The sequence below is a fragment of the Salmo salar genome, chromosome ssa09 (genome assembly GCF_905237065.1).
Source record: "Salmo salar chromosome ssa09, Ssal_v3.1, whole genome shotgun sequence".
NCBI lineage: Eukaryota > Metazoa > Chordata > Actinopteri > Salmoniformes > Salmonidae > Salmo > Salmo salar.
Genome location: NC_059450.1, coordinates 39,999,284 through 40,014,336, shown reverse-complemented (window position 1 = coordinate 40,014,336; position 15,053 = coordinate 39,999,284). Strand labels below are relative to the sequence as shown.

The following is a 15,053-nucleotide window of genomic DNA, read 5'->3' as shown; positions in this document are numbered from 1 at the left end:
GGAAAACAAATTCATACATGACTACTATACAAAAATGTTTGACAATTATGGCAACAAACTGACAAAAAGTAGGCTATTTGAACTTGAGTATAAAACTACAAACAATATCTTTGATAATGCATTAAGTCCCATTTTATTGCTTTCAATTCCAAACAAGGTACAATGTCATGACATTCTAAGACAGATACTAACACTGTCATTGAAACATTCTTTGAAATTCCCATCTACAAGCTTTTCAAAACCTGTTGTTTCCAAGTGCATTAAGTTTAGTAGCAGTTATATTGAAAACTAGTCAGTCACATGGACAAAGTTAACACAGATCACTGGCATAGGAAAACTCTAAATGCAAACTTTTGGAGGAGAATCAACAAGTGGAAATCCCAGACACCACAAATAAAACAAGATCATGCAATCAAGATCATTCACCACATAACATATTCAAATAGTTACAAAAACATTACAGCTATGGTATTTTGAATCTGAAAATAGTCATATTTAATAGTACATTTTGTTACATTTTAGTAGACGCTCGTCCAGAGCGACTTACAGGAGCAATTAGGGTAAAGTGCCTTGCTCAAGGGCATGTCGACAGATATCACCTAGTTCGCTCGGGGAATCGAACTAGTGACTTTTCGGGTATACTGATCAAACGCTCTTAACCGCTAGGCTACCTGCCGCCCCTGTAGATTTGTTTGCAGCCATTAATGTCTACAATGTGCTAACATATACAATCTTGAGGATCCAACAACTTCATCACTACTAAAGTCTTGATGCAAAAACTAAAATCTGACCAAACCAGATTCAATCATCAGTTTCTTCCAGTTGCCAGCTACAATGATTTGCCGCTTCTTCTGAAAAGAAACATGAATTTACATTAATTATTTATAATGTACATGCATATAATGTATACTGATGATTGACTTGAGATTGATTGATTTTGGCTTTACATGTGGGGCAATATTTGTTATTTGCAAACTAAATTTCCCAATGGGATAATAAAGTTGAACATTTGAAATGTATAGTAGTATTACTAAACAATATTAGAATTCAAAAGTTTAAAAACTTAATCTGAAGCACAGGTAACCTTCAACAGAACAAAAAGCAAAGAGTTAAAATTAACATCAGTGAAATACTACGTACCATTTATTCAGAAGTGGATCACTGTACAACTCTCAATAAAAAGTTGAGAACATTTACAAACCTGATTGAGACTCGGTGGGGGAGCTTCTCCAGCAAGTCTTCATGAAGTCATTCACAATCAGCTCCTCACACTCTACTTTCACTTGGTATTGAGGAATGTGGAGCTTGTTATTATTATCCATTTTCTGAACTGTCACTTTCAGCGGCTTATCAGCAAGGAGCTCATAGAACCCATCAAGGGCATTGTCATCCCAGCTGCCTTCTGAGTTCTCAAATTCAGCCAGGGAACACAGAAAGGCCTGAGGAGGGTGTTCTAGTAGCTGAGGTGGAACAGACTTCAAAGACTTCAAATCAGTTTCTGACTCATTTCCATAATCCACAAAGACAACAGAGATAACATCAATTTTGCTAACAATCTGAGCTCGATACCATTGCTCGTCTTCGGCAAAGAGAGCCAGACAAAGACTTCCAGGGCTCAGGGTAGACATGAGGACTGTGTCCTTATGCTCAGAGTTTCCAATGAGCTGGCAAACTTTTGAGATTTCAGCAAGCTCCTCGGAGTTTGCATACTGGCACCAGAAATAACCAGGGCCCGCTATGGAAGAGGCGTACACATCCAAAGTCTGTCCCAGGAATATATCCAGTTTCCAGAATTGCAGCAGTGTATTATGCTCTCTGTCACTCCTCTCTATCTGGGATGGCAAAGATCCAGAACTTGGGCTTTGTCGGTCAAGGTGAGTAGAGTCTCCAGCTGAACAACACATATTTAGTGAATCTGCTAGTATGACGTTCTGGTCCAGACAGACCTCCCAAGTGGATCCAGTGTCTTTGATGAACTTACATTCCCATTTCCTTGCACTGTCCGCACCTGCAACTTTTTGGAACTGGCAACTAATTTCCTGCTCCAATCCTTTGTATTTAGTGTCCGCAAGTCCACTTAAAGAACAATGGATGCTAAATCTTGGGTGCTCCAGGAACTGGGTGTCCAGCCTGCAAACCTTGAGGGGTGAAACGGATGCTTCATTACCAAAGTCTATGTATTGCACATGAATTTTGTCTTCTCCATTTGTTTCTAGAATGACTGCACGATACCAGGAACAGTCATCTGGAAACTCAGAATTCACCAGATCCCCTGGCTGCGGATTGGCAACGTTCTTGCGTGCAACACCATCTGATTGGTCAGAATTGAGTCTTTCCACAAGAGAGAACAGATACCTTTCATCCTCTACTAATTGAACAAAGAAACTTGATGGACTGTTGCATTGTGAAACATAGACATCTGCTCCCCAACCTGGTTTTATTGATCGTTTTGGAAGATTTTCAAGTTTGGGGACACTCTTGGAAGGTACATTGGATCCACTTGAGGAGACTCCTGCAAGACCATTATAAGAGATTGTCCTGACTGCCAGAGTGTCTCCTGAACATTGCGTGGTGCTTGGTGATCTGTCCATCACTGGAACCTCAGTGGAATTCAATTTGGGAGTCATTTCTTGTGTAAGACGTTTATACTCAGACCGGTTCAAGGTTTCATTTGAAATGGTCACGTCAGAGGAGAAGAACTCATCAGCACACTCTGTTTTGCTGTGGACGTGCAAATCAGAGCAATGCAAGTAACTTCTCATCAAGTCGTTGATAACATGCTCCTCACACTCCACTTTGACATGGTATTGTGGGGGGAGACTTTCCAGGTTATTATACATTTTCTGAACTGTAACTTTGAGTGGTTTATCAACGATAAGCTGGTAAAACCCATCAACAGTGTTGTTATCCCAGGCGCCTTCTGGGTGCTCAACTCCAGCCAGAGAACACAGGAAGGCCTGAGGGGCGCTCTCTAGTAGCGGAGGTGGAATTGACCTTATTGCCTTGAGATCAACTTCGGACTCATTTCCATAGTCCACAAAAAGAACAGTGAAACGATCATTAGTTTTGTGAATGATCTGAGCTCGATACCATTGGTTGTCTTCAGCAAAGAAAGCCAGACAAGGACTTCTGGGGTTCAGGGTATCCATTAGGACAGGGTCCTGCAGGGCAGAGTTTACAAACTCTTGAACAATTCTTGAGATCCTGTATAGCTCCTCAGAGTTTGCATGTTGACACCAGAAGTAGTTAGGTTCAACTATAGAGGACGCATAGACATCCAAAGCCTGGTTTTGGGAAACGCTTGGCTTCTTGTACAGCAGGGGAATCGTGTTTTCACCTGAACAAGACAGTTCTGATACATCTGCTCTGCCTGTTTGACTAGCTTCAACTAAGGAATGTGCCAACACAATACCTTGATCTTCTAGACTGACCTCCCAAACTGATCCGGTCTCCTTCATAAATGTGCATGCCAGTTTCTTCTCAGCGTTTTCTGTTGTTGTAGCCTTTTTGATCATCGATGTGACATCTTCCTCCCATGTCTCTTTGTTGTTAGCATTAGTTATTCTACTAAGTACACAGTGAATACTGAACCTGGGATATTCTATGAACTGCTTGTCGAGTTGTTTCACTTTCAGGGATGGAATAGTTGCTTCATTTCCAAAGTCTATGAATTCAACATGAACGGTTCCATTCCCAGGTTTGCACCTAACAACTGCACGATACCATGAGCTGTCTTCCGGATACTCCGCATTCACCAAGTCACCGAGCTGCAGTTTGTTCAAGTCAACTGGTGGGGCATCACAAGACGACTGTGAGCCATTTAGTTTCTCCACAAGAGAGAATATATCATCTTCATCCTTTGTCAACTGAATAAAGAAACTAGAGTGGCTGTTACAGTGCGAAACATACACCTCTGTTACCAACCCTGGTTTCAAGGGTCTTGAGGGAAGGTCTGTGAGTTTGGAGAAACGACACATCTGTCCATCATGTTCAACCATTGGCTTATTTTCAGGTTTGTCCAACAGTGACTGCTGAGGAGTAGACTGTCCAACTTTTCTTTGCGGGGATGCGAAACACATTGCAGTGCTACTGTGCTTTATTACTGTTCCCCTCGCAGCCCAATCCTGAGATGTTGGCATTTGCACACGTTCTGGCAAATTAAATTTGGTCTGAAATTGATCTGTGCGTCTTGAAGTAGTTGATAGTTTAGAGCTCAGAGAAAGCGATTGGACTAAAATTATTTCTTTTCCTGGTCTCGCCTCTTTTAGCTTCTCTCTGACCATCTCATTTATATGTGTTGTTCCGTCATACAGTTCAACTAAAAGCTTTCCACCAGAGTCTTTAGCCACCACTGTGATGGTAAATCTCAGGTCTGTGGCATGCTTTTCAAACCAGCGGTTGACCTCTTGGGATACATCTTCTGGAACACCGAAGAGCCCAAACGGAACAGCTTGCACAGGAACTGACATGAGCGAGCCGGCTTCTACAGGACAGGGAAGGATGTCTGATTGACTCAATGTGACTGTGTCACCATAATCCACAAAGTGAACCTGAAGGGTTGGATGTGTTGCTTTAATCTGTCCTCTGTACCACTGGCTATCAGTATATTTAGCAAAACAAACAGTTTCTAGTGATTGAGGACAGTTTGTGCTCTGCAGTGGCTGGTGGCAAAAATGTTGAAGATCTTTTGTCAATTTGTCAATCACATGAGAATTTCTTTCAAGCTGGCCATAGAAGTGAGCAACACTTTTTGCACTAGTTATCCACACCTTCTCTTTCCCTCCAACTTCAATGTTGTTTAATGAGAAGTTTTCTGTGTCGGGGGGGGCAGAAGAAAGTGGAGGAGATTTTAGAGGAGCAGGGGCCTTACCTCCTTTCTGAACCAGAAGTTTGCATGCGCTTTGAACTGGTGTTTCAATATCTACCATATTAACCACCAAGCCTTGGGTGTCACGCATGACTGCATGTATGGTGCATTTCAATCCTACATTGGAGTCAGCAGTGGAATCTACAAACTTCTGGAACTCCGATGAGGCAGCATCACTCCAATCTGCTGGAACAGGACTTGTAGGAGTGTTCAGATTCTGCAGGAAACACTGAAAGGCCTGGGTCTTCAGTCTTCGAAACACTGGGTCCAGGGGGCGCAAGTCTTGCAGAGAGACATGCCTGGTTTGTCCATAATCTATGTACCGCACATCTACATGGGGAGACCGATCATTCTCAACAATCCGTGCTCTGTACCACATACCATTGTCATGATCCAGAGCAACACAAATGTCTCCATCAATTTGCTGTGGAGGACTGGAGGTATAATGATACTGCATTTCTTGCATAAGGATCTGAAGACTTGTACTCTCCTGTGCCATCTGGCACCAGAATTTTGCCGGACTTTCAATGCAAGATACTTTGACTTCCAAGGTGCTTCCTACTTGGAACCAATGTTCATTGAGGACAGTCTCTGTTGCTGACGGAAAGTGTGGAGTGGTAAGGGGATGCACACTGTTTTGTATGTCTATGGCAAAGCTTTCCTCTGTGACTCGTGGTGGAGGCCTCTCTGACTCCAGAAGACATCTCTCTTTCACTCCAAAAAGTTTGTTGATGTTTACATTGTCGTCTCCATAGAGTGTCACACAGTTGATGCCTTCTGACAAGTTGTGGTATTCAAATTTTGCAATGACGGTCTTGTGCAGCAGCACAGATTTCAGATACTTGATTTCATCCACTGTCCATCCAATGCCTCTATCCTCAATACCGTGGAGGGAGCAAACATAAGTTACAACTGGCATTCTGAAGAACTTGGCAGCCAGTGGTCTGATGTCACCCACATGGACAAAGTCTGTCTTCCCATTATCAACATGTAGTACTTCCACAGCACTCTCTGATCCAATGTCCTGCTGTAGCAGAGATCGATACCACTTGCCATTGCCCCCTCTTGCTGCACATGGAGCGCCTGAGGCCGTCTGTCTTGCCTTGCAAAAAGTAGATCTTCCCTCATAGTATTCATGAATCTGCTCAGAGAGTTTCTCCAGCTCCTGAGAGAAAATTGAGAGTTTGCAGAAGATACGCTGTGGGTTTATCACCTCTGTGACTTCCACAGTTTCAATGAAGTCTGTTAGCAGTTCTGGATAGAAGTATTGTTGAAACTTCTCAAGTTCTCTCCCAGCATCAGTCTGTTTGTGTGACACTGTAGGTGGCAATGTCTCTGTGGAGGAGACCTGACTCTTTGGCAAGTTCAGAGACGATAGAACAAGTTGTTTGAACTTGTCACTGGGGAGCTTTCTGGCAAAGCCGACTTCATACATATGTTTGTTAATGATCGGAATATAAAGGAGGACTGTTCTGTCTGGCATCAATACATCCTGAACCATTCCATTGACTGTTTTGCCGCAAAGAGACTCCAAAAAATCTGAGGCTGTTGGAGTCCATTTGTTTTCATGGGATAAGGGGGATACATTGGCAAGAACACAGAACTCCACTTCTGGAGGTAAAAGAAAACAGTCATTCTGACCCCATGCTAAGGTGTTGTTTGTAGCAACATGAGCTCTCCCTTCATCAATGAGAAACACATTGTAATGATGCCCATGTCTTGATATTATCCTAGCCCTGTGCCAGGTTACATTCAGACGAGCTAGACACAAGTCTCCAGGGTTTCCTTCTGATTCACAAAACCTCTGTCTGGGAATCTGAACTCCCCTTCTCATTTGCTGGTAAGCATGTTGCCTTTCTTGATTAAAGTTTCCCCACAATTCCACTAGAGAACAGACAGGATTTAGGTTTACCCTTGTAATGAGAACTGTGACTTGGTATCCTGGCATTGGCAATCCAGGAATGGAACACATTTTGAGTAGAATTCAGGACAGGTCACAATTAACCTGGGAATATAAAAAAAAGAAAATAATTAGATATGTGGATGGTAGGCTACACAGGAAGTTGGTGGCACCTTAATTGCGGAGAACCGGCTCGTGGTAATGACTGGAGCGGAATAGTATCAAACACATGGTTTCCAGGTGTTTGATGCCATTCGCTCCATTCCGCCATTGTTACAAGCTGTTCTCCCCTCAGCAGCCTCCTGTGTTAGGCTACCCCTGTTACAATTACATTAAGCAGACACTCAAGACAGAGCGACTTAGTCAGTGCGTTCAACTTTTGCAATGGACATACTTTTTAAATATATGGTCATCCATATGATATATATTTGTCATTTCTTTGATGATATATGACAAATATATGCATCTTGCATATGGGACTGTTTTTGTTCAAAACTACATTAGGAACAAATCAATGCTTATGCATAGTTGGCTACCTTGATCATGAGAAGAAAAACATTTATGCGCAACCCAATGTGATAGGTGGCCACTTAAAAAAGATGCAAATAAATAGTTAATCGAAGGCACTCTTTTAGTCGTCAGTTATTCAAACTTTGCTATAACTATGTGCTACAGTTTACTATTGTGAATTGTGTTTGTCAAACCAGCTAGAGCTGGTAGATGGTCTAACTAACCAACCAGCTACAGCTGGTCAAGCAGGTGACCAACTTGCCTAATAAATCACACTGTGATACCAATTATTGGTACACATTCTGAAACAATGCAGTGCAAAAACTTGGAAAGTTGACTTACAAGCCAGAATGTTGTTCTGGCACAGCCAGAAGAGGACTGGCCACCCCTCATAGCCTGGTTCCTCTCTACGTTTCTTCCTAGGTTCTGGCCTTTCTATGGAGTTTTTCCTCGCCACCGTGGTTCTACACCTGCATTGCTTGCTGTTTGGGGTTTTAGGCTGGGTTTCTGTACAGCACTTTGAGATATCAGCTGATGTAAGAAGGGCTTTATAAATAAATTTGAATGTTGAATAAAATTACATTTGAACTCAGTCTATCCACAAGAGAGTATTATTTCACTTTTTAGAGCGCCGGTACTGCCGTTGAAATTTCTATCACCTGGCACAAACCCTAAACACCTGCAAGACTTCGGTTAATATGCTTGCATGTACTTCCTTCTTGTGCACATGATGCAGGTAGCCTAGCGGTTAAGAGCGTTGGGACAATAAATGAAAGGTCGCTGGTTTGAACCACCGACCTTACGAGGTTAAAATATCTGTTAATGTGCCTTTGAGCAAGGCACTCAACCCTAACTGTTCCTGTAAGTCGCTCTGGATAAGCAAGTCTGCTAAATGACGTGAATGTATAAATGTAAATGATTGCCACACACACAGAGACCCGCGTTTTGAAGTTGGTTTAATAATACTTTCCTGTGGATATTGTCTCAAATGTCGACCACCTGAAGGACCAGGGGCCTCCTTTATAAACACTGCATACAGCGCCTTCGGAAAGTATTCAGACCCCTTGACTTTTTCCACTTGGTTACGTTACAGCCTTATTCTAAAATAGATTTAATAAAACATTTTCCTCATCAATCTACACACAATACCCTATAATGACAAAGTGAAAACAGGTTTGTAGACATTTTCTGAAATGTATAATAAAAAATAAAAATGTAAATGTGTTATTTACATAAGTATTCAGACCCTTAGCTCAATTTCGAGTCTCATTGCAAAGGTGCATCCCGTTTCCATTGATCATCCTTGAGATGTTTCTACAACTTGATTGAAGTCCACCTGTGGTAAATTAAATTGATTGGAATGATTTGGAAAGGCACACACCTGTCTATATAAGGTCACACATTTGACAGTGCATGTCAGAACGAAAACCAAGCCATGTCGAAGGAATTGTCCTTAGTGCTCCGAGACAGGATTGTGCCGAGGCACAGATCTGGGAAAGGGTACCAAAACATTTCTGCAGTATTGAAGGTCTCCAAGAACATAGTGGCCTCCATCATTCTTAAAATGGAAGAAGTTTGGAACCACCAAGACTCTTCCTAGAGCAGACGCCTCACAAGTCCTCAACTGGGAGCTTCATTAAATAGTTCCCGCAAAACACCAGTCTCAACATCAACAGTGAAGAGGCAACTCGGGCATGCTGGCCTTCTAGGCAGAGTTGCAAAGAAAAAGCCCCATCTCAGACTGGCCAATAAAAATAAAAGATTAAGATGGGCAAAAGAACACAGACACTGGACAGAGTAACTCTGCCTAGAAGGCCAGCATGCTGGAGTCGCCTCTTCACTGTTTACGTTGAGACTGGTGTTGTGAGACTTGTGTTTTGCGGATAGTATTTAATGAAGCTGCCAGTTGAGGACTTGTGAGGCATCTGTTTCTCAAACTAGACAGTAATGTACTTGTCCTCTTGCTCAGTTGTGCACCAGGGCCTCCCACGCCTCTTTCTATTCTGGTTAGGGCCAGTTTGCGCTGTTCTGTGAAGGGAGTAGTACACAGCGTTGTACCAGAGCTTCAGTTTCTTGGCAATTTCTCACATGAAATAGCCTTCATTTCTCTAACAAGAATAGACTGACAAATTTCAGAAGAAAGGTCTTTGTTTCTGGCCATTTTAAGCCTGTAATCAAACCCACAAATGTTGATGCTCCAGATACTCAACTAGTCTAAAGAAGGCCAGTTTTATTGCTTCTTTAATCAGAACAACAGTTTTCAGCTGTGCTAACATAATTGTAAAAGGGTTTTCTAATGAGCAATTAGCCTTTTAAAATTATAAACTTGGATTAGCTAACACAATGTGCCATTGGAACACAGGAGTGATGGTTGCTGATAATGGGCCTCTGTACGCCTATGTAGATATTCCATTTAAAAAAAAAAAATCAGCTGTTTCCAGCTACTGTAGTCATTTACGACATTAACAATGTCTACACTGTATTTCTGATATATTTGATGTTATTTTAATTGACAAAAAAATATGGTTTTTCCTTTCAAAAACAAGGACATTTCTAAATGACCCCAAAATGTTGAACGGTAGCGTAATACACACACACACACACACACACACACACACACACACACAGAGTTGAAGTCGGAAGTTAACATACACCTTAGCCAAATACATTTAAACTCAGTTTTTCACCATTCCTGACATTTAATCCTAGTAGGTCAGTTAGGATCACCACTATATTTTAAGAATGTGAAATGTCAGAATAATAGTAGAGAGAATGATTTATTTCATCTTTTATTTCTTTCATCACATTCCCAGTGGGTCAGAAGTTCACATATACTAATTGAGTGTTTGATAGCATTGCCTTTTTAAATTGTTTAACTTGGATAAAATGTTTCAGGTAGCCTTCCACAACCTTCCCACAATAAGTTGGGTGAATTTTGGCCCAATCCCCCCGTCAGAGCTGGAGTAGTTGAGTCAGGTTTGTAGGCCTCCTTGCTTGCACACGCTTTTTCAGTTCTGCCAACACATTTTCTATAGGATTGAGATCAGGGCTTTGTGATGGCCACTCCAATACCTTGACTTTGTGGTCCTTAAGCCATTTTGCCACAACTTTGGAAGTTTGCTTTGGGTCATTGTCCATTTTGAAGACCCATTTGCGACCAAGCTTTAACTTAATGTCTTGAGATGTTGCTTCAATATATCCACATAATTTTCCTTTCTCATGATGCCATCTATTTTGTGAAGTGCACCAGTCCCTCCTGCAGCAAAGCACCCCCACAACATGATGCTGCCACACCCGTGCTTCACAGTTGGGATGGTGTTCTTCGGCTTGCAAGCCTCCCCCGATCTTTGTCCCCATGTGCAGTGGCAAACCGTAGTCTGGCTTTTTTATGACGGTTTTGTAGCAGTGGCTTCTTCCTTGCTGAGCAGCCTTTCAGGTCATGCCGATATAGGACTCGTTTTACTGTGGATATAGATACTTTTGTACCCGTTTCCTCCAGCATCTTCACAAGGTCCTTTGCTGTTGTTCTGGGATTGATTTGCACTTTTCGCACCAAAGTATGTTCATCTCTAGGAGACAGAACGCGTCTCCTTCCTCAGCGGTATGACAGCTGCATGGTCCCATGGTGTTTATACTTGCGTACTATTGTTTGTACAGATGAACGTGGCACCTTCAGGCGTTTGGAAATTGCTCCCAAGGATGAACCAGACTTGTGGAGGTCTACCATTTTTTTCTGAGGTCTTGGTTGATTTCTTTTGATTTTCCCATGATATCAAGCAAAGAGGCACTCCGTTTGAAGGTAGGCCTTGAAATACATCCACAGGTACACCTCCAATTGACTCAAGTGATGTCAATTAGCCTATCAGAAGCTTCTAAAGCCATGACATCATTTTCTGGAATTTTCCAAGCTGTTTAAAGGCACAGTCAACTTAGTGTATGTAAATTTCTGACCCACTGGAATTGTGATACAGTGAATTATAAGTGAAATAATCTGTCTGTAAACAATTGTTGGAAAAATTACTTGTGTCATACACAAAGTAGACTTCCTAACCGAGTTGCCAAAACTATAGTTTTGACTCCAACCTAAGTGTATGTAAACTTCTGACTTCAACTGTAATATATATATATATATATACACTGCTCAAAAAAATAAAGGGAACACTTAAACAACACAATGTAACTCCAAGTCAATCACACTTCTGTGAAATCAAACTGTCCACTTAGGAAGCAACACTGATTGACAATACATTTCACATGCTGTTGTGCAAATGGAATAGCTAACTGGTGCAAATTATATGCAATTTGCAAGACACCTCCAATAAAGGACTGGTTCTGCAGGTGGGGACCACAGACCACTTCTCAGTTCCTATGCTTCCTGGCTGATGTTTTGGTCACTTTTGAATGCTGGCGGTGCTTTCACTCTAGTGGTAGCATGAGACGGAGTCTACAACCCACACAAGTGGCTCAGGTAGTGCAGCTCATCCAGGATGGCACATCAATGCGAGCTGTGGCAAGAAGGTTTGCTGTGTCTGTCAGCGTAGTGTCCAGAGCATGGAGGCGCTACCAGGAGACAGGCCAGTACATCAGGAGACGTAGAGGAGGTCGTAAGAGGGCAACAACCCAGCAGCAGGACCGCTACCTCCGCCTTTGTGCAAGGAGGAGCAGGAGGAGCACTGCCAAAGCCCTGCAAAATGACCTCCAGCAGGCCACAAATGTGCATGTGTCTGCTCAAACGGTCAGAAACAGACTCCATGAGGGTGGTATGAGGGCCCGACGTCCACAGGTGGGGGTTGTGCTTACAGCCCAACATCTTGCATGACCTTTGGCATTTGCCAGAGAACACCAAGATTGGCAAATTCACCACTGGCGCCCTGTGCTGTTCACAGATGAAAGCAGGTTCACACTGAGCACATGTGACAGAGTCTGGAGATGCCGTGGAGAACGTTCTGCTGCCTGCAACATCCTCCAGCATGACCGGTTTGGCAGTGGGTCAGTCATGTTGTGGGGTGGCATTTCTTTGGGGGGCCGCACAGCCCTCCATGTGCTCGCCAGAGGTAGCCTGACTGCCATTAGGTACCGAGATGAGATCCTCAGACCCCTTGTGAGACCATATGCTGGTGCGGTTGGCCCTGGGTTCCTCCTAATGTAAGACAATGCTAGACCTCATGTGGCTGGAGTGTGTCAGCAGTTCCTGCAAGAGGAAGGCATTGATGCTATGGACTGGCCCGCCCGTTCCCCAGACCTGAATCCAATTGAACACATCTGGGACATCTTGTCTCGCTCCATCCACCAACGCCACGTTGCACCACAGACTGTCCAGGAGTTGGCGGATGCTTTAGTCCAGGTCTGGGAGGAGATCCCTCAGGAGACCATCCGCCACCTCATCAGGAGCATGCCCAGGCGTTGTAGGGAGGTCATACAGACACGTGGAGGCCACACACACTACTGAGCCTCATTTTGACTTGTTTTAAGGACATTACATCAAAGTTGGATCAGCCTGTAGTGTGGGTTTCCACTTTAATTTTGAGTGTGACTCCAACTCCAGACCTCCATGGGTTGATAAATTGGATTTCCATTGATTATTTGTGTGATTGTTGTCAGCACATTCAACTATGTAAAGAAAAAAGTATTTAATAAGATTATTTCATTCATTCAGATCTAGGATGTGTTATTTTAGTGTTCCCTTTATTGTTTTGAGCAGTATGTATATATATGTATATATCATTTTTGGGGGGGGGTCAAATATTTGGGGATACCTGGCTTCCATGAATACACGCCATTGGTTATTAGCTAGGTTTCCATCCAATTTGCAACAGATTTTCATGTGAATATTCTAAAATCTGCATAAATCAATATGCGCATTATCCAACCAGAGATGTGTTGCCATCAAACTGACTTGTTGCGGATAAAAAGCTGTGCGTGATGACATAGTGCACATTCATTCCCGTTAAATTCCCACGTACCAAATGAAAAATACAAGTTAAATGGGGTTCATTGCATTTTCAACTCTACTGAGTTATGTAGCGAATGTGCCCACTCTGGTGTTGGCGCATGCGCTCTAGCCAACAGATCGCAGATACAGCGCGGGTAGACTACATTGATATTATTATGGATAAGAGGCATATTATTTGTATTTGTCAAATGGCAGCCAAGCATCGATCATCACGTCACCAGAAATATATTATTGGAAAGCAACATCAAGCTCATCACCTTGCACATTCACCACCAAGTTCATAATTATTTTATCTGTAGCAGAATTTGTATGTTTTTTATTTTACCAGGTAAGTTGACTGAGAACAGTAATTTACAGCAACGACCTGGGGAATAGTTTCAGGGGAGAGGAGGGGGATGAATGAGCCAATTGTAAACTGGGGATGATTAGGTGACTGATGGTATGAGGGCCAGATTGGGAATTTAGCCAGGACACCCGGGTTAACACCCCTACTCTTACGATAAGTGCCATGGGATCTTTAGTGACCACAGAGTCAGTACATCCGTTTAATGTCCCATCCGAAAGATGGCACCCTACACAGGGCAATGTCCCCAATCACTGCCATGGGGCATTGGGATATCTTTTTTAGACCAGAGGAAAGGGTGCCTCCTACTGGCCCTCCAACACCACATAATAAACTTCATGCTTTCCCGAGTCGTTGTGGGAGGACCACACAATGACTCCATGTTTACTTAGACATGATGGTTATTATATCAATATTTGCGCATAAAGGCGTTTCCACCACCATTTATTGCATAATTAATTTTAATGACACAAAAAGAGCCCACCATGTCGAACGAACACATTGTCTGTCGGCCTTTATAACGTTGTACCGGCATTTCATGTTTCCATCAGTCCAGTCGTGACTTTTTTTCATGCGTCACGTAATTAAACCTCATGGAATGGTTGGATGGGAACGTGACCCTGAAAAGAGAATGGATGACGTTTTCCATGCGGAGTTTTAAAGCTCGTTCACACAATTTTAAGACTGTACAATTTGGCGCACACCATAGATATGCATTTTCGCCGTTATAAATCAGAACAATCTCATTTTCGTACGTGCGCAGACTTTTCATATATTGTGCATCCAGAAATTTACTTAACGGTTATAATTGAGGTCCCAGTCAAATGGTCAATTAGCTGAGTAAGTTAAAATATAATTATATTCAACATTTGTGACAGATCAGGAACGTTTAGGTTTATTGTCTATGTAAATATGCGTGACTATATGCTGTACACAATGGAAAGCATCGCCACATTCAGGACTAGTCACCAGCTTTAGATGGTCAAACTGGATGTCCCAGCGAGAAGTACTCTGTCATTCCATGGTGAATGAAAACTTCTGCTATTTGACATGTAAAACAATATGTCGAATTAGTTCTAATCAAGCAGTTAGAAATCAAATATAAATCCTTACCAAGTTTGATGTAACTCGTGTTTGTGAACATTTTGTATTTCCTCATCGCAATCCAATTGGAATCAACCACCACATGCAATGGACGCCAAATAATGAGTGTTTATTGGAGCCAGTCTATGGGTGGAGGTGGGGGAGCGCCATATACTGATTTAGCCATAGCATCATTGTATATGTGTCTGTGAGCATGGGCCGCGCCATTGAGGCCATCTCCATTGAAGTAGTCAGTTTTCTGCTTTTACTACTTCTATGAGTTGGCAAACTAACTGAAAATGTCCACACTGTCACATAGAGTGTGTTTAATCAGGTATAAAGCACAGGTTGGCAATTTACTGCCACCTGCAGTTATGGAATGTTTGCTCAGGAGTAT

General features: G+C 42.5%; 1 protein-coding gene across 2 annotated transcripts; it reads right to left on the bottom strand.

The window, feature by feature from the left end:
- Window positions 1-109: 109 nt before the first annotated feature.
- Window positions 110-15,031, bottom strand: tdrd6b (tudor domain containing 6b). Of its 2 annotated transcripts, none has more exons than XM_014211483.2 (3): window positions 14,687-15,031; window positions 1,202-6,872; window positions 110-851 (listed from the first exon to the last, which is right to left on the bottom strand). In XM_014211483.2, the coding sequence occupies exons 2-3, from the start codon at window positions 6,837-6,839 to the stop codon at window positions 802-804; spliced, it is 5,688 nt and encodes a 1,895-aa protein (XP_014066958.2). In that variant the 5' UTR covers window positions 6,840-6,872; window positions 14,687-15,031; the 3' UTR covers window positions 110-801. The 2 variants fall into 2 exon arrangements, with proteins under 2 accessions (XP_014066958.2, XP_014066959.2); XM_014211484.2 differs by having other exon boundaries at window positions 110-848.
- Between the last annotated feature and the right edge of the window lie 22 nt (window positions 15,032-15,053).

Bases quoted from the DNA above. Each gene is read 5' to 3' on its own strand.
- tdrd6b (XM_014211483.2), bottom strand. From the start codon at position 6,839: ATGTGTTCCATTCCTGGATTGCCAATGCCAGGATACCAAGTCACAGTT. The intron at 852-1,201 runs GTTTGTAAATGT...GTTTCTTTTCAG, and splicing joins CCCCACCGAGTCTCAATCAG to AAGAAGCGGCAAATCATTGT.